The following is a 27,866-nucleotide window of genomic DNA, read 5'->3' on the forward strand; positions in this document are numbered from 1 at the left end:
TACTATTGACAATAATACCAAAATGATTAAACAAGACTGTAAACACTTATGGAAGGTTGCGCAAGCCAAAGGAAACAAGCAGTTAGACTCTGCACTAGTTTCAGCCCAGAGCAACTGACATACATAGTATTGATAGTAACCCTCTGATAACAAGACCTGCCACTCTTTTCTGGGTCTACTGTAGCTTTGCTATGTCCTTCTTTGCAGGATGTAACCATCAATGAACAATATTCCAGATCAGGTAGAACTAGAGTCAACACGACATCCTTTTTGATCACCAACAAAGCCTGAATGGAATCTGTAGTGTTTCAAATATATATTTTTGGGGAATATTTAGTTGCTGCAATATAAATATAATGGTGTAGAAGGTTTCTGCCCACACATATTTGTTTTGTAGTTTTCCGTAAATGACACCCGTCATCTAACCCCATTCCCCACTCCGATAACACTCCTACCTAAATGTGAAAGGATTGGCTAACCAGGTAGGAGAGGGTACTGACGTTACCTCATCGACTGGATAAATACAACACCTCTGCTATGCCCTTGTTGTCGGTGTGGGGAGAGTCAGCATTTTAACACAGTCTGACTTGTGTTATTAACATCTAATTTAGTGATGTTTCCCTCTGGGATTCAGGTTTGGAGATGGATGCTTTTTGCCTATTTTCACCAGCTTTGTGTGTGTCAAGACATTCAAGAAACACCAAGACCGTAAGTTAGCCTGGAATTTAGTTATCATATCACCAATACCTTTTTCTATACACACTTTATGCTTCCTGCTTTCATGCCTGTTAGTCACATATCGCAACTCTCCTACTATCTGCCTTTAGCCAGCCTCTTTCTTTTCTTACTTTTTTTAATCTTCTTTAAATCTATTACCTTTGTTACATTTTGTTCTATATTTGTTTTAATCATATTTTTACAATTGTATGTAATTTTCAAAAGAGTACCTCAGCATAGTTCTTTAGTATTTTTGAGTGATTTTTTTTTATGATGGAGGAGCTAAGACAGCTGTAGGAGGAACGGATCAAGCTGTTGATAGAACTTGATAGAACGCAGTCAAAACTGGTGAACGGATCAGAGCAATTTCAGAGCGAACGGCTGAATGAGACTCCAGCAGGGATTTGGTCTGACGTTGTACGCCGCAGAGGCAAATCCAGCAAGAAATCAAATGAGAGAGCACCAACCCTCAATCCACCACCTGAACTACACAGCAAAACAGATATGATCCACTGAGTCAGAACGAAATGTGTGTAAATGAAACTTGGGAAGCTAACCACAACACTAGCATTAAGGCTAACCAAAATCCAAGAAAAAGCCCTAACACCACTGATAGGACTAGGGAAAGAAACTTTGATACCTCCACATCTGATAAGCCAGATACTACCTTGATTGGGGACTACATAACCAAGCATATCAGAATGGCAAAGACTGAAGACCTAACCATGGCTGACACATCGGTCAGAGAGCTAATAGAGATGTTGCCAGTTATTCTCTACGCATCCAATAAACATGTACATTATTATCCACACTGGGTCTTTTGACATTCTACAAAGGAAAACTGGCTCTGAGATCCTGAAAAAGGATTTTCCTATGCTACTGGAGTAAATAAACAACTTTCAACAACATGTTTTCATCTCAGGCCCCATTCCAACCTTGGGGAAAGGAATTGAATCTTTTAGTAGACTCCTTGGGCTGAATACGTGTCTGACATCAGCATGCCTCAACTACAGGATAAGGTTTATTGACAATTTAAATATTTTTTGGAACTGTAAAGACCACTTTTGATCCGATGGGTTCATCCAAACATGATGGGATGCTGGCTGCTTTGTGCCAACATGCATCACGCTCTTGGAATGCCATTTCCAAACAAGATAAGCATGAAGAACAGTACCATTAGGCAGAGTATCCACCCCCCCCTCTCCTGACCCTCTAACTAAAATCACCCAATGCTTCCAGAAGTTGTCCTTGTCCCAAACGGGGGCACAACAGCTCCCACCCTCTACACCTCAATCACACCCAATCCCAGAACGTAAGTGGAGGAAAACTAAACTTCAAATTCTCTATGACATCTATAAACAAAGCCTTGGTAGCTTCAACAATGAGTTACGCAGGGCCAGACAGCACCATTTATCGGGAACGATCAACAGGAATATCAACAATACCTGCACTCTATTTGTCATGGTTGACAAGGTTACAAACACAATAAAGGAGATAGCATCAGAACTAATGTCCACTGTAAAATTTAATGAATTTGCCTGTTTCTTTAGTATTAGATGGACCATCAGAACTATACAGTCTAACAAGGACTCTGTACCGTCACTACGACCACCAAGACATAACTTGGTTATTATGTCGCATTGTAATAGAATTGATCAAAAATTCCTAGAAGGAACATTTCGACATTTTAAAGCTTCCACTTGCTGTCTTGACACAGTGCCATCAGACTTATTTAAAACAGTTTTTTACTCTATGAAAATGGACCTACAGCAAATAGTTAATAGCTCTCTGCAATCAGGCATTTTCCCCACGTCTCTAAAAACAGCTGCCATTAAGCCCTTATTAAAAAAAAGAACACTGGATGCATCTATAATGAACAACTAGAGACCTGTCGCAAATCTCCCTTTTATAGCCAAGATCATTGAGAAGATTGTCTTCAATCAACTCAGCAATTTTGTGACCTCAAGATTTTTACACAATAGACAAATCGTGTAAAAGACAAATATCTGTCAGGTTTCCAACCTCACCACTGTACTGAAACAGCCCTGATCAAAGTTTTAAATGATATAAGGCTGAATACTGATTGGGATACAATAACAGTTCTAGTTCTATTAGATCTCAGTGCAGCATTTGACACGGTAGATCATAGAACACTTCTAGATAGACTGGAAAATTGGGTAGTCCTTGATTGGTTCAGATCTTATCTAGATGGCCGGAGTTACTTTGTCACCATTGGTAATCATGAATCTGATAGGGTGGCTTTGACATGCGAAGTTCCACAGGGATCAGTTCTCGGACCGCTTCTGTTCAATCTCTATATGCTACCTCTGGGCCAAATTCTACAGAACAACAACATTAACTACCACAGCTATGCCGATGATACTCAAATATATATGGCTCTCGAACCATATGACAACAGCTCAATAGACTCTCTGTGTCACTGTATAGAGCACATAAACACCTGGATGAACCAAAATTGTCCACAATTAAACCAGATTATTGTGTTTGGCAAATAAAATAGTATTAGTAAAGAGCTGGATTCTTGGGCCCTTAAAACCGGGGCCTAATCTTGGTGTTCTGATAGACTCAGACCTTGTATATCAAAGTGGTCATCAAAAAAGCATTCTATCATCGAAAAAATATAGCCAGAATGAAAGACTTGGTGTCCCATAAAGACCAAGAGAAGCTCATCCATGCTTTTATCTTTAGTAGGGTTGACTACTGTAATGGCCTCTTAACTGGACTCCCAAAAAAGACTGTAAAACAGCTTTGCATCTTTGCATTGGCTTCCAGTCAGTTACACAATAGATTTTAAAGTGGTGCTTTTAGTTTATAAATCTCTGAATGATTTAGGACCCAAATACATTTCTGATATGTTAGAAGAATAGAAACCTGAACACAGGTCAGCTAGTAGACCCTAGCGTCCAAACTAAACATGGTCTAGCTGGGTTTAGCACTTATGCTGTACACAACTGGAATAAACTACCAGAAGATCTTAGACGTGCCCCAAACGTATTAATTTTTAAATCCAGGTTAAAAACACTTCTCTTTTCACGTGCCTATGATGGAGCACTTAACCACACTGTTTAGCCTTATAGCTTCTTATGTTTTTATCCCATTTTTAATCTTTATATGTTTTCTTATTGTATTTCTTTTTTATTATTATGATGTTTTCATTTGTTTTGATGTTTTCATTTGAGTAATTGTTTTTATGTTATTGTATTTCTATATATTATTTTCTTTGTAAAGCACATTGCATTGCTTCGATGTAAGAATTGTTCTATGTAAATAAACTTGTTTGCTTGCTATACTAGAACCCATACTCAATGGACAATATTAGGTGATGTTATTCTGGAAATATGCTTCCTTAGGGTCTGAGAAATTAGCCGTTATTGTATTGGTGTGCTAGTGCATATAATAGTGCTGTGTAGGAGGGCAAACCTGTGTTGAAACATAATTTGTTCCTGACAGTAGTGTGTGTGTGTGTGTGTGGGTGTGTGTGTGTGTGTGTGTGTGTGTGTGTGTGTGTGTGTGTGTGTGTGTGTGTGTGTGTGTGTGTGTGTGTGTGTGTGTGTGCGTTTCAGGTCTTACCTGGTAACTATTCCTGCAGTGATCCCGGCAGGTTTGGAGGCCAGGTTTTGTGCCAGCCTTCTGCAGCCCAAGGAGACCCTTGTTATGACCATATCTCTGATTGGTGATGAACAGAACTCAACCCTTCTTAGGGAGAGTTCTGATCAAGAGTTTCATCGCTGTTTCCAGTTTCAGGTCAGTCCAATACTCTTGTGTCCCAGTCAGATCAACGTGCAATGCCGTTCAAATAATAGTGTATTTCTCATATCGTGTAAAATGGCACACTGTGAATCATATCCGTGTGTGTCTGGGGTTCAGGCTGAATTTATATCTGTTTTTGGTTGTTATGGTCTATTTATTATCTCACCAGTGTGTTGGTCCATATCGTTTGTCAAACAGGCACCTCAACTCCAGGTAGAAAAGATACTCAAGTTAAAGGTGGAGGTTTGTGGTGAAACGTTTGTCTCGACAGAGGAGAGAAAGGTCAAGATCAAACCCTACAGCCCGATTACATTTGTCCAAACTGACAAACCAATATACAACCCAGGACAAATAGGTAATTTTTGTCTGAGGAATATTTAGTTGGGAAGATCATTTGTTGTTCAGTTTTCAGTCTCACTAAGAAAACATGTAATGGTATGATGAGTTAAAACACACCTGCTGAATGCTCACAGCAGTAGAATATAGAGTATCTATGCTTTGTTAGTTTTAACTTCCTGTTTGCTTCCTGTTTTAAATTTCTCAGTTCATTTTAGAGTCATCACCTTGGATACCAGCTTTAGACCTGTGAATCAGTTGGTGAGTGCTACATTTTAAACCAATGCCTTTAATATAACTAACTATTTAGACATCCTGTAGATTAGTATTTTAAACTAGATTCAATCTAACAAATGACACTCTGAAAACTACAAGTAGTCTACCCCCACTTGAGTCCTATGACGATATTGATTGAAATTAGTTGTGCGATCAGAAATCAGAATCTCATTAAATTACTTTGTAAAAAACACTAAACACTACACCTGAGGTACTAAATAAGGTAAGCCCAAATCATTGAGTGATAAAACTGATGTTCTCCATGCTCTCTGTCTGTAGCCTTGACTGACTGTTTGGTCAGTCAACACAAACAACTCAAAGTTGAAGATTGTATCGGGGCAAAAGTGCATCAGCTAAAGTCACAGGACCTGAGTGGGCTGATTTGAATGCTTTCAAACATCAATCAATGGTTCATGGAGTTGAAACCCACCCCTAATAAAAACATATGTTGAAATATGGGCTATAGCTAGGCTGCTCAAGGACATGTACACACACACATAAATACAGGGGGTGGAGAAAATATCATCCTTTGACTGTTTATATTCCTTCATTCATTTTCCTATAATACCACTAACATGTATATACATACAATTATAATTTCATTCAATAGTGATTGAATGTAATTCACTTTGTGATTAACAAAGTTTTTAGACTCAACTAAAAATGTATGCTGTACAGCTGGAATCTGTCATTTTACTTATAATCTACATATCTGAACTTCAGCCTTAATATAGTCATACCCAGGTTGCAATAAAATCTCTTTTTTATTTTGCATAATTCTAAAAAACAAAGTAATTCATCAAACTCTTACTCAGTTATGCTTCATGAATTCATAAAAAATACTTAATCTAGTAGAACCTCGGATTCAGGAGGAACAGTGTGGTTTTCGTCCGGGCTGTGGAACACTGGACCAGCTCTATACCCTCTATGGGGTGTTGGAGGGTTAATGGGAGTTTGCCCAACCAATCCACATGTGTTTTGTGGATTTGGAGAAGGCATTTGACTGTGTCCCTCGCGGCATCCTGTGGAGGGTGCTTCGGAAATATGGGGTCCTGGCTCCTTTGCTGTACGGCCGAAGCAGAAGCTTGGTCCGCATTGCCGGCAGTAAGTCAGACTTGTTCCCAGTGCATGTTGGATTCCGGCAGGGCTGCCCTTTGTCGCCGGTTCTGTTCTTAATTTTTATGGACAGAATTTCTAGGCGCAGCCAGGGGCCGGAAGGTGTCAGGTTTGGGGACCACACAATTTCGTCTCTGCTCTTTGCGGATGATGTTGTCGTGTTGGCCCCTTCAAACCAGGACCTTCAGCATGCACTGGGACGGTTTGCAGCCGAGTGTGAAGCGGTGGGGATGAAAATCAGTACCTCCAAATTTGAGGCCATGGTCCTCAGTTGGAAAAGGGTGGCTTGCCCACTTCAGGTTGGTGGAGAGTGCCTGCCTCAAGTGGAGGAGTGAGGGAAGGATGGAACGGGAGATTGACAGACGGATCGGTGGAGCTTCTGCAGTAATGCAGTCGATGTATCGGTCTGTCGTGGTGAAGAAAGAGCTGAGTCGCAAGGCGAAGTTCTCGATTGACCGGTCAATCTACGTTCCTACTCTCACCTATGGTCATGAGCTTTGGGTCATGATCGTAAGGACAAGATCCTGGATACAGGCGGCTGAAATGAGCTTTCTCCGCAGGGTGGCGGGGCTATCCCTTAGAGATAGGGTGAAAAGCTTGGTCACCCGGGAGGAGCTCAGAGTAGAGCCGCTGCTCCTCCACATCGAGAGGGGTCAGCTGAGGTGGCTTGGGCATCTGTTCCGGATGCCTCCTGAACGCCTTCCCGAGAAGGTGTTCCGGTCCCGTCCCACTGGGAGGAGACCCCGGGGAAGACCTAGGACACGCTGGAGGGACTATGTCTCCCGGCTGGCCTGGGAACGCCTCTGTGTCCCCCCGGAAGAGCTGGAGGAGGTGTCTAGGGAGAGGGAAGTCTGGGCATCTCTGCTTAGACAGCTGCCCCCGCGACCCGGCCCCGGATAAGCGGAAGAAGATGGATGGATGGATACTTAATCCTTTACTTTGCTGGATCAAGCCAAATCATATTTGCGTCATTCATATGAAAATATGCTGACATGCAATCAATGGCATGAATTCCCATCACCGCCATTTGCCAGTGAGCAGAACATTATTGTAAGTAGACATGGAGGGAAATGAAACGAGGTTTGCTAGGCCACATTCTTCTAGTCTGATAATTTGAGTAGATACCCCAAGTATATCATTGTCACGAATAGAATCAGGCAAATTTTTTGTCCACCTTAATCTCCTACGTATTTATACTCATTTGAACGTTATCATTATAAAATGTTATCATTATAAAACATAACTTTTTGGCATGTTTTTGTCTTTTACAGTACAGCATTGTGGAACTTGAGGTACAGTAAAAATATAACTAGGTTCCTCACTTTATAATGAATACAGTTGTAAAAAGGTGCAATATTCATGTACCTTATTATCATTAAATAATATACCCCACAGTAGTAGAACGTTTAAAGATGTCCATTCAGCTTTGTGTTAAGACATTCCATTCCTTCATAAACAGGATGTAAATGAAAACAGGATTGGACAGTGGTTGAACACCACATCCAGTAGCAAGATTTTACAGCTTTCTCACCCCTTGAACTCTGAAGCACCCGAGGGAACATATAAAGTTGTTGTCTGGATTTATGGGAAAAGTATATACCACAGGTTTAAAGTAGAACAGTACGGTAGGTTGATTTAATTTACTTTACATTTCATGGAAGCATTATGTGAATGGTTCAGCCAAATGTGATAACTGCTGTCTTTTTACCTTTAGTTTTGCCAAAGTTTGAGATCAAATTAAATCTCAGAGATGAGATCAGTGTTGGTGAAGAGGAGTATAAAGTGGAAGTGTGTGCAAAGTGAGTCTCCTGTTTGAATCCTGACACTTCAATGCTGACTTTTACAGTACATTTACATCTGACACAGTAAACATTTGTTTTCAATGAGTAAAGCCTACAACTTGTATGTATGAATTGTTATGTTGTTGTTTTTTATCAGGTACACCTATGGGCAACCTGTACCTGGTATAGCTGAGGTAGAGTTGTGCCGGCCCTTTGAGTATTATACATCCTCAGGAAATGACAACATCAATTATCCACAACCTTGCCACAAAGAATCAGTTGAGGTCTGTATGCTTTCCCAACACACAAGGACAGTTTTTTGTCTTTTAATGTGGTTGAATTGAGTTCTTTCTGATCAATGTTTGTAGATTCCCCAATTTATAATACAATTGGATTTGTTTTTTTCTCAGATGGACCAAACTGGATGTGCCTCTCATGTCTTTAACCTGTTAGCTTTCAAGAATGAAAGCAAGAAATTGCTCAGTGACAATTTTTTATTTAGTACTAAAGTAGAGGAGCAGGGAACAGGCAAGTCACTCATCACATCAGATGACGGAACAGTTTTCTGATGTATACATTAATAATAAAAAAAATGTATAATACTGCAAAATACTATTCATTATAATTAATTGTATCATAATGGTTAGGACTGCCTTTTTTGTTCTTAAGGGCAATTAAGGTCACGATATACTCCATTTTTGGAGGCGTGCATATGTACGCACGCGAACGCTACGCAAGCGGCACTGCTAAGATACTCCCCTGCATACTTTGTCTAAACGGATATTTTAAAGCTATGTCCACAAGGATGCAGTCCGCGACAGAACATTTTCTACCTGCCCAGAAATACCTTGACAACTGACCATTTTGTACAACCACAATAAACACGGCGATAGAGGAGTATGTACTGCTATTATTCTATGTCAAGAAAACGACAAAAAAGAGAAGCAGCAATGCCAACGAAGATGGTGCATTATACTTATTCATTGTGTACTACTACTTCAATGTTTCATCTCGCAGAACCTTAGAGGATCTTGGGTAAACTGCCCCACGATTTCTGTCCTGTTGTTCTGTTGGTATTGCGCCCGCGTATGCGTACCCTCAAGGCCTATAGGGAGCATGAAGTACGGACGCAGGATACCAGTGGAAGACGTCCTGTGTATCCGTACACAGCGTGAAGTATATTTGGGCACGAAGCTCCCATTCCACCACATCCCAAAGATGCTCTATTGGGTTGAGATCTGGTGAGTGTGGGGGCTCAGTGAACTCATTGTCATGTTCAAGAAACCAATTTGAAATGATTCGAGCTTTGTGACATGGTGCATTATCCTGCTGGAAAAAACCATCAGAGGATGGGTACATGGTGGTCATAAAGGGATGGACATGGTCAGAAACAATGCTCAGGTAGGCCGTGGCAACATTCTTCCAGTCTTTAACTGTCCAATTTTGGTGAGCTTGTGCAAATTGTAGCCTCTTTTTCCTATTTGTAGTGGAGATGAGTGGTACCCGGTGGGGTCTTCTGCTGTTGTAGCCCATCCTCCTCAAGGTTGTGCGTGTTGTGCCTTCACAAATGCTTTGCTGCATACCTCGGTTGTCACGAGTGGTTATTTCAGTCAAAGTTGCTCTTCTATCAGCTTGAATCAGTCGGCCCATTCTCCTCTGACCTCTAGCATCAACAAGGCATTTTTGCCCACAGGACTGCCGCATACTGTTTTTCCCTTTTCACACCATTCTTTGTAAACCCTAGAAATGGTTGTGCGTGGAAATCCCAGTAACTGAGCAGATTGTGAAATACTCAGACCGGCCCGTCTGGCACCAACAACCATGCCACGCTCAAAATTGCTTAAATCACCTTTCTTTCCCATTCTGACATTCAGTTTGGAGTTCAGGAGATTGTCTTGACCAGGACCACACCACTAAATGCATTGAAGCAACTGCCATATGATTGGTTGATTAGATAATTGCATTCATGAGAAATTGAATAGGTGTTCCTAATAATCTTTTAGGTGAGTGTATATATCGTTTGTAAGATCCCTGTAATCCTAGGGAATTACCAAGAAATCTGGGACTCTTTCAACCAGGACTGCTGAAAAGCCAGGACGCTTTGAGATGCTTCTTGAATGTTCTAACCCTATGTGCCACCTGACAATGTGTTCCCCTTTTACAGGTATTATACGATCTGAAAGAAAACGCCTCACATTTTCCTATGTTATAGGAATGCTCTCATTTGTCGACACACCCAAAATATATGAACATGGATCAATTGTTGAGGGCAAGGTATGTCAAACTACATCAATCTGATATGCAGAATTCACCCAGACTTACAGTGGATATAAAAAGTCCAACCACCCCTGAAAAAAAGGCAGGTTTTTGTGATGCAAAAGAATAAGACAAAGATAAATCATGTCAGAACCTTTTCCACTTTTAATGTGATCTATAATGTGAACAATTCAATTGAAAACCAAACTGAAATCTTTGAGGGGGAAAAATGAAAAATAAAAACCTTACAATAACCTGGTTGCATAATCCCTCCCTCTGCTTTTCTTCAGATTAAAGCTGTTCACTTCAATGACACGCCAATATCCGACATGTCAGTTTATCTGCTTGGGTTCGAGTGGCTATCATCACGTCACCTAACCACAGACATTCATGGTATCGCCAGTTTCTCCCTCAACACATCTGGAATGCCTAACAAGGATTTTGATCTCAAAGTAAGTGTGATATCACAGACCTTTAAAGTTATTTCTACCAAATTACAACGTAGCTTTGTCAAATTGTAAACAATATGGATGAGGATGGAGTGAGTTTTACCAACTGTGACCAAAGCTTTTTGTAATGAAACCATTTTTATTTGCCAAGTAAAGAAAAAGGACAGTATTTGCTGTCTGCTTGCTAGTATCACACTGTCACACAGCTGTTGCCGAGAACATTATTGTTGAAGTGGTTTTTTGATTGAAGTGACAGATGAGAACAAAAATATATATTCTATATTACAATCTTTAAATGTCTCCTTTATTTTATGGAATCGTTAATTTCCTCTTCTATTAAATGGAATTAAGAAAATATTTTAATGTGTCATGATTTGGCATGGATAAGTGTAATTTACTCAAGCAGCACAGTTGTAGACACATGAACACACAACAACCAACTAGAAACAATGAGGAAGGAGGAACTTAAATAGGGACGCAACGAAGGGCAAACAAGACACAGATGAAAACTATAATACAAAAGGACAAGCTACATTTGAAATCAAAGGACAAAACCAAACAGAACAGGCTACGTTCACAAACAAAAGCAAAATCTATACCGAACAAAACCTCACATAGTGATGGATATCAGAATATATGTTCAGTTGAAACTCTGCAATAAAATCAATTACAAAGAAAATATGTATTTAAAATCAATTACAAAGAAAATATGCATTTGAACGTCCATAATTAAATTTTTCCAATGATATGTCTATTAAACTTTATTTCAGAACCGCACTGTTTCTGAATTTCAAAATCTTAAAGATGACAGTTTGCTTACTAGGTCATTTTAATTCTCATGACCTTTTCCAGTTTTTGACTGTTATAAGAATTAAATTATGTCAATTTGATAATGTCTCCTTTTTCCCCCCAGATAAGCAGCACACCAGAATTGTATTTATCTGGATACAGGACCCCATATTTTGACACAGGAGAGCATATACTTTCAGTGATACGACCTGCTGCCCCTGACAGTAAAACATCCAGTTACCTGGATATTCAGAAGACTGACCAAACACTGGCATGTGGGCAGGAAGTGTCAATCCCCGTCCATTACGTCATCGTAGGAGAGACCGCCTCCAGTAGTGCTGTTGATGTCATCTACCTGGTGAGTAGATCCAGGGCTGTGTTCCAATACTTTAATGGATTAGTTATCCCTTGTTTCCTTGATCCCAGATCTATTAATGATTTGGTATCTGAAAGGAAATTTTACTTCATTGCATAATTATTATTTGCACTGTCAACCAACCAATACTCATAACTTAATTTCCTCTCCCAGGCCTTATCCAGAGGGGCGATAGTTGATCATGGATACAGGAAGGTTATCATGCAGGACAGTTCTGGTGAGGGAGGGTGATTTACTTTGTTATAGTCATGTAACGTGCTGTAAGGTGCGTGACTATAATGACATGCTCTTGCATTGCAGTAACTGAGGGTGAAGTCACCTTTGACCTGGCAGTGGTTCCAGAGATGGCACCGGTGGTACAGATCCTTGTGTATAGCATGTTACCCAGTGGGACTATCATCGCCCACAGCATGAACTTCCCCACTGAGAAATGCTTCAGAAACAAGGTGTGTGGCTTCCAGTAAATGTAAGGTATCTGTACCTACAGACATCAACTTAGATATAATGTACTGTGTTATTCAACCTGTAACTGTGTGCTTTCCACATCCACTAAACTACATGTGTCCTCTGTGCCAGGTGTCAGTGGAGTTCTCTCCCTCCAATGCAGTTCCAGGGGAGAAGAACACCCTGCAGCTCTCTGCCCTGCCTGGTTCCCTGTGTGGTCTCAGTGCTGTGGACAAGAGTGTTCACATCATGGAGCCGGGAAAGAGACTGGATGCTGGCAAGGTAATGGATCTCTGAGAGAAAATTACATAAAACTGTTAATCAATAGAAAGCAGCACCTAAAGGTTAATAATATTTTAAATTATATAATATACATTTTAATGTTCTCAATGATCTTTCAGCCAGCTGGGCTCATTTCTAAAGACGCTATTTGAAAAATCCACTGTTTGCAACTGATCAATTCTCTCTTTTTCCCCACAATACCTTTATCTTATTAAACCATTACAGATATTTGATATTCTACCAGTCACAGAGGCAAATTCTTTTGATTATGATCTTGAAGATCCCTCAGGTTGTTTGCAATTACGCCTGAGAAGATATATATTGCCCCATCCAAGACCTAATTGGGAGAAAAACACTGCTTATGAAGTGTTTAAGGTAAGTTGTGGCATGTTTTGACTGAATGAAAACAGCTTGTCTTGAAACACTCTTTCAACTCTTGTAGAAATTATCCAATTAGCCAAAATACTTTTTCCATGCTTTCACCTTGTGTACAATTTTATGGAATTACACAAACAGAATGAAGCAGTGTTCTTACCATGGCAGTGTATAATCACAATAATTCTTGCTCTCTTACTATTTGTTCTTGTCATTTCTAGAAATTAGGACTGAAGCTGGCAACAAATCTTGTTGTCATAGTACCTACATGCGTGAAGTTCCAGGGAGTAGAATATTATCACTCCTCGGGTAAGACTCCCTTCGCTTGTTATTATTTTTGCCAGAAGTGTTGAATGTCCAAAGGACATTTATAGTTTTTTTTATTCTGACAATATGCAGTTAGGTCTGGAAATAATTGGACACTGACACAGGTTTTTTTATTTTGGCTGTTTACCAATATATTCAAGCAACAGTTAAATAATGAATATGGCCTTAACATGCAGTCTCTCAGTTTTAATTTGAGGGTATTCACAACCAAATTGGAAGAAGGGTTTAGGAACTACAGCTCTTTAATATGTAGCCCCCTCTTTTTCAAGGGACCAAATGTAATTGGACAATTGACTCAAAAGCTGTTTCATGGACAGGTGTGGGCTATTCCTTTGTTATTTCTTCATCAATTAAGCGAGTAAAACATCTGGAGTTGATTCCTGGGGTGGCATTTGCATTTGGAAGCTGTTGCCGTGAACCCATAACATGCCGTTTAAAGAGCTCTCAATATGAGTGAAACAGACCATCCTTAAGCTGCAAAAATCAATCAATCAATCAGAGAGATAGCAGGAACATTAGGAGTGGCCAAATCAACAGTTTGGTACATTCTGAGAAAAAAAGAATGTACTGATGAGCTCTGCAACACAAAAAGGCCTGGAGGTCCACAGAAGATAACAGTGGTGGATCCATAAGGTGCACAAGGTGCAAACCATTAACAAGCCTCAAGAATAGAAAGGTCACATTAGACATTAGTTCACTTGTTTGTTTTCCTGTATTTTCAGTTGATATCTACAGAACATATCTCCAAAGCTTTCCCGAGTATTCCTTGATGGAAGAGTTTGACTCGGATCGGAGTAGACCCATACCGACAGCACAGATAGTACAGATGCGTACCTTCTTCCCTGAGACGTGGATATGGGACCTTGTGGAAGTAGGGTAAGTACACGACAAGGTTGGCTCATGCTGCAACTGAAAGCAAAACACGTAGATATGTAATTATTAATTTCAGGATATAAAAAGGCATTTAAAACCAACATTACCTGCACTCCATTGTTCTTTGTAAGTAAATGTGTGACTTCTGACCTCTGTACTACAGGGAGTCTGGATCAGCAGACGTGTCCCTGACAGTCCCAGACACCATCACCACCTGGGAGACAGAGGCCTTCTGCCTGGCCCCCGGTGGGTTTGGTCTGGCTCCCCCAGTGGAGCTCACGGTCTTCCAGCCCTTCTTCCTGGAGATCACCCTGCCCTACTCCATCATCCGGGGAGAGAACTTTGACCTGAAGGCCACTGTCTTCAACTACCTGTCCAAGTGCATCATGGTATGTACCCCACCTCATGACTGTTGAGCCCACTGATGTATATTGTGTCACTTACCTTCAGTAATTAGTGTAGTAATTAACACCAGTATATCTTACCCTTTGTAATGTTACCAGGAAGACCAAAGTCTAAAAGTGAAAAAATTAAATAAAAAAAGGGTTTAAGTGTTTGTGCCAGACTGAAGGAAGTTCTTCATGTAGAAGCACAGAAGTCATTCTTGACATTGCATGGAGGATGACAGTTTTAGTGTCTCCCTCACAGTTTTGACGAGCAGGTCTGGACCAGTCCAAATGCAAACAAATTATAGATTTAAAAAAATATATGTTCTGTACATTATTGTACTGTTCTGAATCATACTATACACCTCTGTGCTAGTCTGATGGATTTAATAGTACTGTATTGTGGAGTCTAAGCTTGTAAAATCTAGATGTCTCAACATCCAGAAAGTATTTTTGTGGTGTATTTTCCATGTAATTTAGCTTACCAGGCACAACCATTCCCAGTTATCCACCAAACAAATTGAAATTATAGTTATTACATGGTTTGAGCTGAGAGATTGGCTTGAATTGTAGTTTCCCTTTTAATATTTTCAACACAAGTAATTGTTTATCAATACTCCCACCATACAACAGTTTATTAAAAAAGAATGACACAATTTTAAAATGTCACTTTCAGCTATGAAAATTGCAGAAATCTGCAAAAATTCAAAAATCCTTCACCTCAATGTTTCAATATCATTACTTAAATTGACTAGATTTGATAGGGGAGGGTAGAAAAGTATTAAGTATATGTATGAAAATATATGAACATTTACAGATTTACAGAACATTTACAGGTATTAAGTATAGTGTATGTGCAAATGAGATAAATAGTTGTGCAGGTACAAGTGGCAATTCTCAATGGCATTTTGAATATGCAATCGAGGTGAATTGAAGGAGTAGGGTAGCTTGTGCAACTGAAATGTAGTGATAGCAGCAATGTGGTTCCTGAGGTAGACATGTGTATGCAACAAAAGAGAAATGCAAGGACAGTGGCAGTTCTAAATGTGCAATGAAGACAAGTTTAAGGTGCAAGTCGATGTGTACTAAATGAAATGCCGGAATAGCAGCAATGACACGTACCTGTAGACAACTGAAAACGTCCTTATCAGACTGGTAAGGCGTGTAAAGTGACAGATTCAGTAGTACAAATGGTGTGTATAGTTAGTGATGGGTCACAGAGTTCAGCAGGGTTACAGTAGATGGAAAGAAACTGTTCCAAAACCTGCTGGTGCGAGAACATAAAGACCCTCCTGCCTGATGGTAGGAGGGCAAACAGTTTGTAGCATGGATGTAAAGGGTCCCTGGTGGTCCCAGGCCCTGCACAGACATTGCTTCCACTGGAGGTCTGCGAAGCCTGGAAGCTAGACACCAGTGATGTGCTGGGCAGTTTGTACCACTCGTTGCAGGGCCTTCAAATCGGTACACTGTGGTGCAGTTAGTCAGAATGCTCTCGATTGTGCAGCAGGAAAAGATCACAAGGATCTTGGAACTTGGATTAGATTGATGGCCTCTCCTCATATTGAAATTATTACACATCCCATCCTGGATTTTAACTAATAAGTCCATTCTCCCCTAAAACTGATAAGTGATTATTTTTAACAATACAATTGAGTCAAGCAATTTCAGTAATAAGTAATCATTGGTCATATTTTATTAAGTGCTACTCTCCAAAACCAGATACAAAGCTACTGTTTGTTTGGCCATGGAGAAAAATCCTGCATTGACTAGGTTTTGCCACCCTACTCTAGCTAGGTGTCATTCTTGTGTTTTCCAAGTCATCTTCCCAGTGTTCCTATTTGACAGGTTGCAGTGACTCCAGCTCCCTCATTGGACTACACTCTCACACCCTTGAATGACGTCCAGTACTCATCATGCTTGTGTGCCAATGAACGAAAGACCTTCAGCTGGACAATGTCACCCTCTGCCCTTGGTAAGATGGAAGTCACCATTTAACCATGCTTACTGTACAACCCAATTTCCCCAAAAGTTGAGACACTGCGTAAAATGCAAATAAATACATAATGCATTGATGTGCATATCATATAATCCCTATGTTTTATTGGTACAAAGACAACATATCAGATGTTGAAACTGAAAAATTTTGTTGTTTTTGGAAAAATATATATGAATTTGATACCAGCAACATGTTTCAAAAAAGGTCATATTTTTCGTTTCATAATGCGCAAAATGTTTTACATGGTTGATTGTTCTGGACTGCACGCAGGCCAGTTTAGCACCTGGACTCTTTTACTACGGAGCCATGCTATTGTAATACATTCAGAATGTGGTTTGCCATTGTCTTGCTGAAATAAGCAAGGCCTTCCCTGAAAAATATGTTGTCTGGATGGCAGCATATGTTGCTCCAAAACCTGTATATAGTGTTCAGCATTAATGGTGCCTTCACAGATGTGCAAATCACCCAGGCCATGTGCACTAATGCACCCCCATACCATCACAGATGCTGGCTTTTGATCTGTGCCCTGATAACAAGCCGGATGGTCCCTCTCCTCTTTAGACTGAAGGACACAGCATCTATGATCCCCAAAAATTATTTCAAATTTTCATTTGTCAGACCACAGGAGAGTTTTCCATTTCGCCTCAGTCCATGTTAAATGAGCTCGGGCCCAGAGAACACAACAGCGTTTCTGGATCTGGCTTATATCTGGTTTCTTCTTTGCATGGTAGAGATTTACAGGCACGCCTTTATGGATGCAGTGACAAACTGCATTCACAGACAATGGCTTTCGGAAGTGTTCCTGAGCCCATTGCCATTCCAATATTAGTTTTCGGCATTGTCCCTTGTTTACATTTTTTTAATTATATTATGTATAGTAGCTCATGAGATCCCCAAACTCTTCGCAATTGTATGTTGGGAAACGTTCATCTTAAATTGTTTCCCCTTTTTGCCCATGTAGTCTTTCACAGGGTGGTGAACCCCTCCCCATCTTTATTTCTGAGAAAATCATCCTCTCCTGGATGCTCTTTTTTATACACAATCATGTTACTGACCTGTTGCCAATTAACGTTTTTAGTTGTGTGATATTCCACCAGGATTATACAACATTTCCAGTCTTTTGTTGGCGTATACAATAACAATAAAATGTTTCAGTTTCATCATTTGATATGTTTTCTATTGAATATAGGGTTCCAATGATTTGCACATCTTAGGTTTATGTTTTCATAACCATTTTACACAGCGTCCCAACTTTTCTGGAAACAGGGTTGTACATTGAAAGCTAAATTACCTTAATAACAAAAACCAAAACTTCTGGTTCATTTATTGTAGTTTGTTTTATCTGTACATGTACTGTGTGCTGACCTTTGATGTTCCAGTCTCTGTCAATGTGTTTTTGTAGGGGTTTTGAATGTGACCATTAGTGCAGAGGCTGTCCAGTCACATGCTGCTTGTGACAATGAGATTGTGAGTGTACCAGAGAGAGGACGCATTGACATAGTCACACGGAGCCTGCTAGTGAAGGTATTTACTGTTTTAGTCAAACATTTGAATGTCTTGGGACTATTCTGTCACATCTACCAACTATTACACAGAAACCATCTAGTTTTACAGTACTGTTACTGCTTCTGACGGAAATGAATCCCTCTGTCAGGCTGAAGGAACTGAAGAAACTGAAACCTACAACTGGTTGCTGTGTCCATCTGGTCAGTACTGCAGTATCAACCATCTAATCCATCAGAATTGAATTAAAATACAGCACCAAACGTGATCTGGGTCCAAGAAACCAACACTGTTCTATTTAGGTTATTATTTACATTCATTTCAATGAACTACATATTGAATTGACCTGATCTCCTCCATGGTAAAACATATCCAATTGGTTTCTATGTCATATAAACACAATTGTCCAGGGGTGTAGCACAACATTCTGGGCCCTGTACACAGGCAGTCTCTGAGGGCCCCTCCCCACTTTATTCAAGATTCAAACATTTTCGAGGGCCCCTCTACACGTTAGGCCCCTATATAATTAGTTCCCCTTTTCGCCCCTGCATCTGTCCTTGCTCTGGCTCTGTTTGGTCATGTTGTCATGTGTCCACAGGAGAAGCTCTGACAGAGGAGGTGGAACTGCAACTGCCCATGATTGTGGTAGAAGGATCTGCTCGAGCTTCAGTCTCAGTCCTGGGTAAAATATGTTATTGTACTGGTTGGGTGGTGGCTTTAGAAAGATTTAGTTTGTGAAAAGCAATCCCTCTTCATGCGGTTTTGCATGTTGCTTGTGTTCTGTAGGGGACATTCTGGGCCGCGCCCTCAAGAACCTGGATGGACTGTTGCAGATGCCATATGGGTGCGGAGAGCAGAACATGGCGCTCCTTGCCCCCAATATCTACATCCTAGAGTACTTGAGGAACACAGAGCAGCTCACCTCAGCCATCAGAGACAAGGCCACCAAGTTTCTCACTAGTGGTAAGAGTCTACACTGCTTTCAATCAATGAATGATCTTCAGTGATTTTGAAAACTAGATGAATCTCAATTTAAAAAACTCAATAAAAAAAAACTTTCTCAGTTAAGAAAATATTTTATAGATAGACCAGATTTTGATAGACCTAAGTAACAGTAACTTTAAAGACAACAACATAATTGCTTTTCACAAGATAAAAATCAACCAACATCAAAGGCATCTCTCTTTTTTTCCCCAAAACTGTTCAAAGGCCTTAATTATTTCATTCTAACATTATATCATTCAAATTTACAAAGATTCTAAAAGATTTTACTGATTTATAGTTCATAAAAAGAAAATCAGTCAGTGGAAATAAATGAAATAGGACATCATTTATGGATTTACACATGACTGGATATACAGTTATACATCTGTTAGTCACAGACACCTTCAAAGAGAGCTTCCCAAATACGTTCAGTTTGTGATGTCTCTTTTGAGTATGCAGGCCATGGAAAAAATAATCAGCTTGTATTTGCAGTAAAAGAAGCCGGATTTGAAATCCAGTTTCATCAGCTTTTTAATATGACAAAACTGTAATGTCAATTGATTATGTAGGCAAATGAAAAATAACTATAAGGTATGAAAATGTGCAAACTATATTCCTCACCATGACGTAGATTTGTGGGATATTTTAATTCACCTCCAGACACATGAGACGAACACCTTACATGTTGCATTTTTATTTAAATAGAGATTACATGGTTGACAACAATTTCAATACTTTTCGTTTAAATCTATCAAATGAACAACTCAACAGACTACAATAGATGTATTGGGGACAGGAAGAAAGAATCTATATTGCTTACTGCTGATTACTCATTCATTTATGACAAATTAGACAGAATTATCTAAGTCTCTGCACACATTTTTCAGAAAAAGGAATGTTCAGAGAAGTAGCCAAAGTGTTTTGCAAGAAACTACATTACATATATTTTAATATTTTAATTATTATACATTTTTTGAAATGTAAGGCATACACCGATCAGCCATAACATTATGACCACTGATGTGTGAAGTGAATAACACTGATAATCTTGTTATGATGACACCTGTCAGTGGGTGGGATATATTAGGCAGCAAGTGAACATTCTGTCCTCAAAGGTAATGTGTTAGAAGCAGGAAAAATGGGCAAGTGTAAGGATCTGAGCAACTTTAACAGGGGCCAAATTGTGACCAGTCAGGGCGCCCATGCTGATCCCTGTCCACTGCCAAAAGCACCTTCAATGGGCATGTGAGCATCAGAACTAGACCACAGAGCAATGGAAGAAGGTGGCCTGGTCTGATGAATCACGTTTCCTTTTACATCACATGGATTGCTGGGTGTATGTGCATCGCTTACCTGGAGAACACATGGCCCTGGGATGGACTATGGGAAGAAGGCAAGCCAGCAGAGGCAGTGTGATGCTTTGGGCAATGTTCTTATGGGATACTTTGGGTCCTGCCATTCATGTGGATGTTACTTTGACACGTACCACCTACCTGAATATTGTTGCAGACCATGTGCACCCTTTCATGGCAACGGTATTCCCTGATGGCATTGGCCTCTTCCAGCAGGATAATGCCCCCTGACACAAAGCAAAAATGGTTCAGGAATGGTTTGAGGAACACAACAACGAGTTTAAAGTTTGGACTTGGCCTAGATCTCAATCCAATCAAGCATCTGTGGGATGTGCTGGACAAACAGATTTGATCTATGGAGTCCCCACCTTGCAACTTACAAGACTTGCTGCTAACATCTTGGTGCCAGATACCACAGCACACCTTCAGAGGTCTAGTGGAGTCCATTCTACGATGGGTCAGGGCTGTGTTGGTGGTGAAAGGGGGACCAACACAATATTAGGCAGGTGGTCATAATGTTATGGCTGATTGGTGTATCACAGACATGAATAATGTTGAAAAGATTCATACATTTCCAGAAAGATTTATTTTGCCTTATACATTTTTCTAAAGCGTTATTAATTTGTTTTAATTTCAACTATAAAAAAAAAAAATTCCCACCAGACAAGGATTTCCTGATTTTCTAGAATCACTGTTCTGATACATAGCCACTCCTTTTTATGTAAATGTATTGACATCACCCGCAACTCAACATATCTTGAAGGGTATGCACAGCTTCAATAAACCATAATCCCAGAGCTGTTACAATCATAATCATCAATAAGTATGTTAAAAACAGCTTGTGCTGAAGGCAGAATCTCTCTTTGAAAAAGACTAGCCAAACAGAATGGCCATGAGGAAAAGAGATAAACATAAAAAAAAATACATTTTAACTGTCAATGACTCAGGTTACCAAAGGCAGCTGAATTACAAGCATTCAGATGGGGCCTACAGCACATTTGGCCAAGGATCTGGAAACACTTGGTGAGAACTGGGATTGTATTTCAACTAATGACTTAAGCAATATAAGAATTTGTTTGGAAGCCATTTTTCTTTCAAATATTAACAAATTCGATAAAAATTTTTATGGCAGGAGACTGTTAATTTGACAGGAGTTGAAATAAGATATGAATGATGCAAATTCAAATTGTATTTATGGCTTCTTATGGGTGTATAGTGAGACATTCAAATCAAGTTTTCACACATGTTCTTTGTTCACAGGCTGACTGCATTTGTCTTGAGATCCTTTAGCAAGGCACAGTCTTTTATCTATATAGATCCTTTAAAAATTAAGGAAACCACGACATGGTTGGAAGAGAAACAAAAAGAAAATGGCTGTTTCCTAAGACTTGGGGAACTCTTTAACAACCGAATGAAGGTACAGCTATTAAATAAAAGAAAGAAAAAATATTTATTTTGGGTCCTTGGTCAGTCTGTCAGTCAACCCTTGTCTGTTTATTTACATTGCTAATGTAAAGACTGACCCATACAAACCATAACCCACTAAACAAACCATGCTATGTAAAGGATGTTCACAAGGTTTTGTTTTTGGCATAATGTTTTCTAGGGTGGGGTGTCTGATGAAGTAACTCTTACAGCCTACATAACTGCCTCAATGCTGGAGAGCAACATGTCAGTTTCAGTAAGTATTTTCTCAGGCTTGGCGCTGGGATTTTTCTCTCCCAGTGCTAAGAGAGAGTTTGACCGAGGAGGTACTAACAGAATACCTGGTTATTAACTTAATGTTTTATAAAATAAATACAAAAATGCTTGAGGGGGCTTAACTGGGGCTACGCAGATTTGTGATTTGGCTATAGCACCCCCTAGCCCTGGTGTAGCACAGAGTCTGTATTTTCTCCACCTGCCTATTCTCATAACAGCAAACCACATTTTGCATTTACATTTTAGTAATTTTATTTAATCCAGAGCAACGTTTAATGCTGCTGAACTGCTGAATGATCTGGTTCATTTTAGGCACCGAACAGAAGATAAATGCAGTCACTTTCAGGACTCTAATAATAATATACATTTTGTGTTGCATAAGGATCCTGTTGTGAACAGCAGCTTGTCTTGTCTGAGGAACTCCACCAGTGATTTGTCCAACACCTACACTACTGCTCTGCTAGCCTACACCTTTACCCTGGCAGGAGACATGGAGATGCGGACGCTGCTTCTGCAGCACCTGGACAAGATGGCTTTACAAGAGGGTGAGACATGCTCTTCTGTACTGTAGCCCTGAATACTAGACCTCATTGGTCAGTTCTTTACTCAACATCACAGAAAAATACTCTTGATAAAATGCATCTTACACAGCTTTTCACCAAAGTCACATTTTAGTCTTAAACTTAGGTTAGAGAAGATCTTAGTATTCTGTGTCTGATGAATCATTAGTCCTTGTTCTCTGATTAGGTTTATGTAGTGTGTGTGTTGGTATATGAGTGTTGATGTGTCTATGCATGTGTGTTCTCCTCAGGGGGTCTCCTGCACTGGACCCAGACCTCCTCAGAGACCTCAGCCTCTCTGGCAGTGGAGATCAGCTCCTATGTTCTGCTGGCGTCCCTCAGTGCCTCCCCTCTGTCTACCGCTGATCTGGGCTACTCCTCCCGCATAGTCAGGTGGTTGGTGAAGCAGCAGAACTCCTATGGTGGCTTCTCCTCTACACAGGTGAGTCCAAAACAGCAGTGCTGGTAGTGAGACAATGTGCCTGTTTGAGATTGACTACAATCAGACTACATCTACAAAACACCTTGCATCCAAAATAGATCATCAGAATTAATGGATTAGAACAGAGAAGAGGCACAAAGAAAAATCACAGATAGTAGGATAACAGATAATAGGCTGAGTTTGCTTTTGTTTGTTCACTGTGTGTGTGTGTGTGTGTGTCTGTGTGTGTCTGTGTGTGTGTGTAGGACACAGTGGTGGCCCTCCAGGCCCTGTCTCTGTACTCCACCAAGGTGTTCAGTAAAGAGGGCTCCAGCACAGTGACAGTAAAATCTCCCAGTGGGGGACAGCATGTCTTTGATGTGAACCAGAACAACAAGCTTCTCTACCAGGAGCGCCAGCTGCAGGATGTGGTTGGGAAGTACACTGTGGAGGTGAAGGGCAGTGCTTGTGCCTCAGTACAGGTCAGCCCAATCCTTCATTTACTCCTAGACCCTAGGCATTTATGTTAAGTATTTGATATATTTAAAAATGCTGTTAAATATGTAGTTGAATATGAACAGGGCTGATTAACTGATTTCATTTGGTTGTTTTCTAGCTGTCACAGCATTACAACATCCCTACTCCTACAGTTGACACATCGCTCAGCATTCAGGTCATACCAGAAGTTGAGTGTAACAGCGACACTAAGAGAAAAGTCAAGCTGAATCTTCAATTCCAGTAAGGATGATTTTCTGAGTGAAATGAGAGTCTATTAATCTAACAAACTTTTGTCTGGACGTATTTTTAATTGTTCCCTGGCTAAATGCAGTGTGTCTGACTGGACAGAATCCAATAATTTCTAAATTGAAAATCACTCGAGTTCTTTCATTGTTATGCTTTAGTCAAAATTACACTTGAATATTCTGTAGGTTTATGGTTTTCTCCATCTTTTCTCTAACAGGTATGGAGGAAAAGAACAGAGCACCAATATGATTATAGTGGATATGAAAATGTTGTCTGGCTTTTCCCCTGTCCCAGAATCCTTGTTGGAGGTGAGGTTTTGTAATAGGCCTTAAATTAACATTTTACATGTAAACTTGGATGTAACAGAGCTCAGTTTCTGTAGTCAAAATAGGAATAATCTGTGAATGGCTGGTCTTTACAGATGAAGAATTACCTTCTTGTGGAGCGTGTCGATACCAAAGATGACCATGTTTTACTGTACTTGACAGGGGTGAGAACTACCCATTTCAACTGCTCTTAAATGTAGACTTACATGAATATACATTGAAACCAACAAACATAATTTGTACACTGCAGTAACTATTATAGTATCACAACTACTGCTATGATATCAATGTACATGTTGAACAATATGTGATGGTACTCTAAATAATATTTAAAGGTAATCATACAGTATATGGTGTATGTTAGCTACTCATGTTTGTATATTGTTTAGACACAGAACATATAGTGAGGTATATTAGTGAAGCATTTCTGTTTTAGTGCATTTCATAATTGTGATTTTTTTTCCCAACAGTTACAATCAGCCGTGCCTCATTACTGCAGCCTAGACATCGTTCAGCAGCTCCCAGTAAAGAATCTAAAACCAGCTGTGGTCAAAATCTATGACTACTACCAGCCAAGTAAATTCATATCTAATCCTCTACAAAATGTTTTTTCATTCTCAAATAAATTCAACATTTATGCCAATGGGACGTTGAAGTAAAACTTTGAGTTAGCCTTTGAGTACATTATCTCGGATCAGGATTTCATCCCTTTGTACTGAGAGGTAACATGGTTTGTTTCCTCCAGGTGACCAGGCTGAGACAGAATATGACTTCCCATGTGATATTGGTGAGCTCCATTATAAATGCTGAGAAATAAAATGTTCTTATTCATTTGCACATATGTGTTATTATACAGGTGCCGGTCATAAAATTTGAATATCATCAAAAGGTGATTTATTTCAGTAATTCCATTCAAACAGTGAAACTTTTTATATTATATTCATTCATTACACACAGACTGATATATTTCAAATGTTTATTTCTTTTAATTGTGATGATTTTAACTGACAACTAATGAAAATCCCAAATTCAGTATCTCAGAAAATGTGAATATTATTTAAGACCAATACAAAAAAAGGATTTTTAGAAATGTTGGCCAACTGAAAAGTATGAACATGAAAAGTATGAGCATGTACAGCACTCAATACTTAGTTAGGGCTCCTTTTGCCTGAATTACTGCAGCAATGCGGCGTGGCATGGAGTCGATCAGTCTGTGGCACTGCTCAGGTGTTATGAGAGCCCAGGTTGCTCTGATAGTGGCCTTCAGCTCTTCTGTATTGTTGGGTCTGGCGTATCGCATCTTCCTCTTCACAATACCCCATAGATTTTCTATAGGGTTAAGGTCAGACGAGTTTGCTGGCCAATTAAGAACAGGGATACCATGGTCCTTAAACCAGGTACTGGTAGCTTTGGCACTGTGTGCAGGTGCCAAGTCCTGTTGGAAAATAAAAATCTGCATCTCCATAAAGTTGGTCAGCAGCAGGAAGCACGAAGTGCTCTAAAACTTCCTGGTAGATGGCTGAGTTGACCTTGGACCTCAGAAAACACAGTGGACCAACACCAGCAGATGACATGGCACCCCAAACCATCACTGACTGTGGAAACTTTACACTGGTCTTCAAGCGATGTGGATTCTGTGCCTCTCCTCTCTTCCTCCAGACTCTGGGACCTTGATTTCCAAAGGAAATGCAAAATTTACTTTCATCAGAGAACATAACTCAGCAGCAGTCCAGTCCTTTTTGTTTTTAGCCCAGGCGAGACGCTTCTGACGCTGTGTCTTGTTCAAGAGTGGCTTGACACAAGGAATGCGACAGCTGAAACCCATGTCTTGCATACGTCTGTACGTGATGGTTCTTGAAGCACTGACTCCAGCTGCAGTCCACTCTTTCTGAATCTCCCCCACATCTTTTCCTTCCCTTCGCCTCTCTATTAATGTGCTTGGACACAGCTCTGTGAACAGCCAGCTTCTTTAGCTATGACCTTTTGTGTCTTGCCCTCCTTGTGCAAGGTGTCAATGGTCGTCTTTTGGACAGCTGTAAAGTCAGCAGTCTTCCCCGTGATTGTGTTGTCTACAGAACTAGACTGAGAGACCATTTAAAGGCCTTTGCAGGTGTTTTGGGTTAATTAGCTGATTAGTGTGTGTCACCAGGTGTCTTCTATATTGAACCTTTTCACAGTATTATAATTTTCTGAGATACTGAATTTGGGGTTTTCATTAGTTGTCAGTTATAATCATCAAATTTAAAAGAAATAAACACTTTAAATATATCAGTGTGTATAGAATTAATGTATACATTATACAAGTCTCACTTTGTGGATGGAATTACTGAAATAAATCAACTTTTTGATGTTCAGATTTTATGACCATCACCTGTATAACATGTACTCATCTGAAAACTACATTTTATTTTTCCTTTATGAATGCATTGATGGCATTGTCTGAAGTCCAAACGATCTACGAAAAGACGGAGGAAATTATACAGATTTACGAGTTAACCTCTAGTCCACCTATGCTGGTCATGGACGCCCTAGGTAAACACCAGCCCCCTCTCTAACACATTCCTTTTCTCACTCAAACATGGGAACTCAGTCTTTTAATCAGTAGGAATACATAAATTCAAGAAATGTCCCTGACAATGCTGACTAATCTTTGTGTCTGCAGATAAATGAAGAAAGCGGAATGCATTCCGGAGCATGGCCCACCTGTGTACACTGTTCTTATTGTACCATGGAACTGGCACTCAGTGGAACTGGTTATTCAATAAAGCCTTGCTTTGCACATCAATGTTGTGATTATTTATTAATTTATGGTTTATTCGTTGTGTCACTGTTTGTGTCAAAGCGTGCATGCATTTCAGGATTCTGCATTTTAAATAATATACTTATAAACTTAACACAAATTTTAATATCTCTCACTGAAGCCTGTCATATGGAGATTCTAGTTTGCTTACACAAATTATTATCAATAACTATCAATCAGTCTGAAAGTACCATTCATCATTTCGCAATTTGATATGAAGTTTTTTCAAGTATAGGTCTACTCATATTTTAAAGGACAGTGAAATTACTGCTATTGTGCATGATAACAAATTATTAATTAATAAACTCTGAAATTTTAAGTAATGGGAACCTACATTTTTAATTGTCGTGGCAGTCTGGAGCGATCTAGTTGTCAGATGTTTTGGGAAAGAAAACAAAAGGTAGCTGGTTCTAATCCCAGAGGAAAAATACTTTCCATTTTATCCTGAAGTTTATTTGCGGTCAAATCACACCTGTCTGGTCTGTCATGCAAAGCGAATTTGAAGATTGTCTACAACAATTTCCAAAATGGCAAAAGTTCAATCTGCATACATTTGTATGAAAACAAGTGGTGGGCTAGCAGAGTGCATGAAATAGTAAAACTTACCGTTGTTTTCCAGTGTATTTAAATGTTGAGCCTGTGACGATAGTTTTCTGACTGCAAGAAACAGCCAATAATACAGTTTGAGGCAATATTCCATGTAGAGGCATTGTATAAAACATTTTCAAAAACATGCTCTCCCTGATAATGATCACTCCGTTCCAAGGTTCAGATAGATGCTGATACTCAGGAAGCGACAAATTTTTCATTCATATTTTCATTTCATATCTGCACTTTTGAAGAATTAGATAGAAACGTAGTGTAACAAGTCACACTAACAGTTTTCATTTTGATTAGGCTGAATAAGGTTTTTTTGTAAAAATAA

General features: G+C 39.7%; 1 protein-coding gene across 1 annotated transcript; it reads left to right on the top strand.

Moving 5' to 3' along the window:
- The first annotated feature begins 532 nt into the window (after positions 1 to 532).
- Positions 533 to 26,926, top strand: LOC105012377 (alpha-2-macroglobulin-like). Its single transcript, XM_034290576.1, has 37 exons — positions 533 to 708; positions 4,302 to 4,482; positions 4,687 to 4,843; positions 5,033 to 5,085; positions 7,488 to 7,508; positions 7,676 to 7,841; positions 7,931 to 8,015; positions 8,155 to 8,281; positions 8,408 to 8,525; positions 10,162 to 10,271; positions 10,544 to 10,705; positions 11,616 to 11,849; positions 12,021 to 12,084; positions 12,168 to 12,313; positions 12,444 to 12,593; positions 12,819 to 12,968; positions 13,190 to 13,277; positions 14,018 to 14,171; positions 14,332 to 14,557; positions 16,400 to 16,526; positions 17,953 to 18,074; positions 18,205 to 18,256; positions 18,652 to 18,735; positions 18,840 to 19,016; positions 21,337 to 21,412; positions 21,650 to 21,806; positions 21,996 to 22,070; positions 22,473 to 22,635; positions 22,902 to 23,092; positions 23,338 to 23,553; positions 23,688 to 23,809; positions 24,033 to 24,123; positions 24,237 to 24,305; positions 24,612 to 24,717; positions 24,887 to 24,928; positions 26,587 to 26,673; positions 26,804 to 26,926. The coding sequence occupies exons 1-37, from the start codon at positions 614 to 616 to the stop codon at positions 26,809 to 26,811; spliced, it is 4,452 nt and encodes a 1,483-aa protein (XP_034146467.1). The 5' UTR covers positions 533 to 613; the 3' UTR covers positions 26,812 to 26,926.
- The last annotated feature ends 940 nt before the right edge of the window (positions 26,927 to 27,866 follow it).

This window comes from Esox lucius, chromosome 1 (genome assembly GCF_011004845.1).
Source record: "Esox lucius isolate fEsoLuc1 chromosome 1, fEsoLuc1.pri, whole genome shotgun sequence".
Taxonomy (NCBI): domain Eukaryota; kingdom Metazoa; phylum Chordata; class Actinopteri; order Esociformes; family Esocidae; genus Esox; species Esox lucius.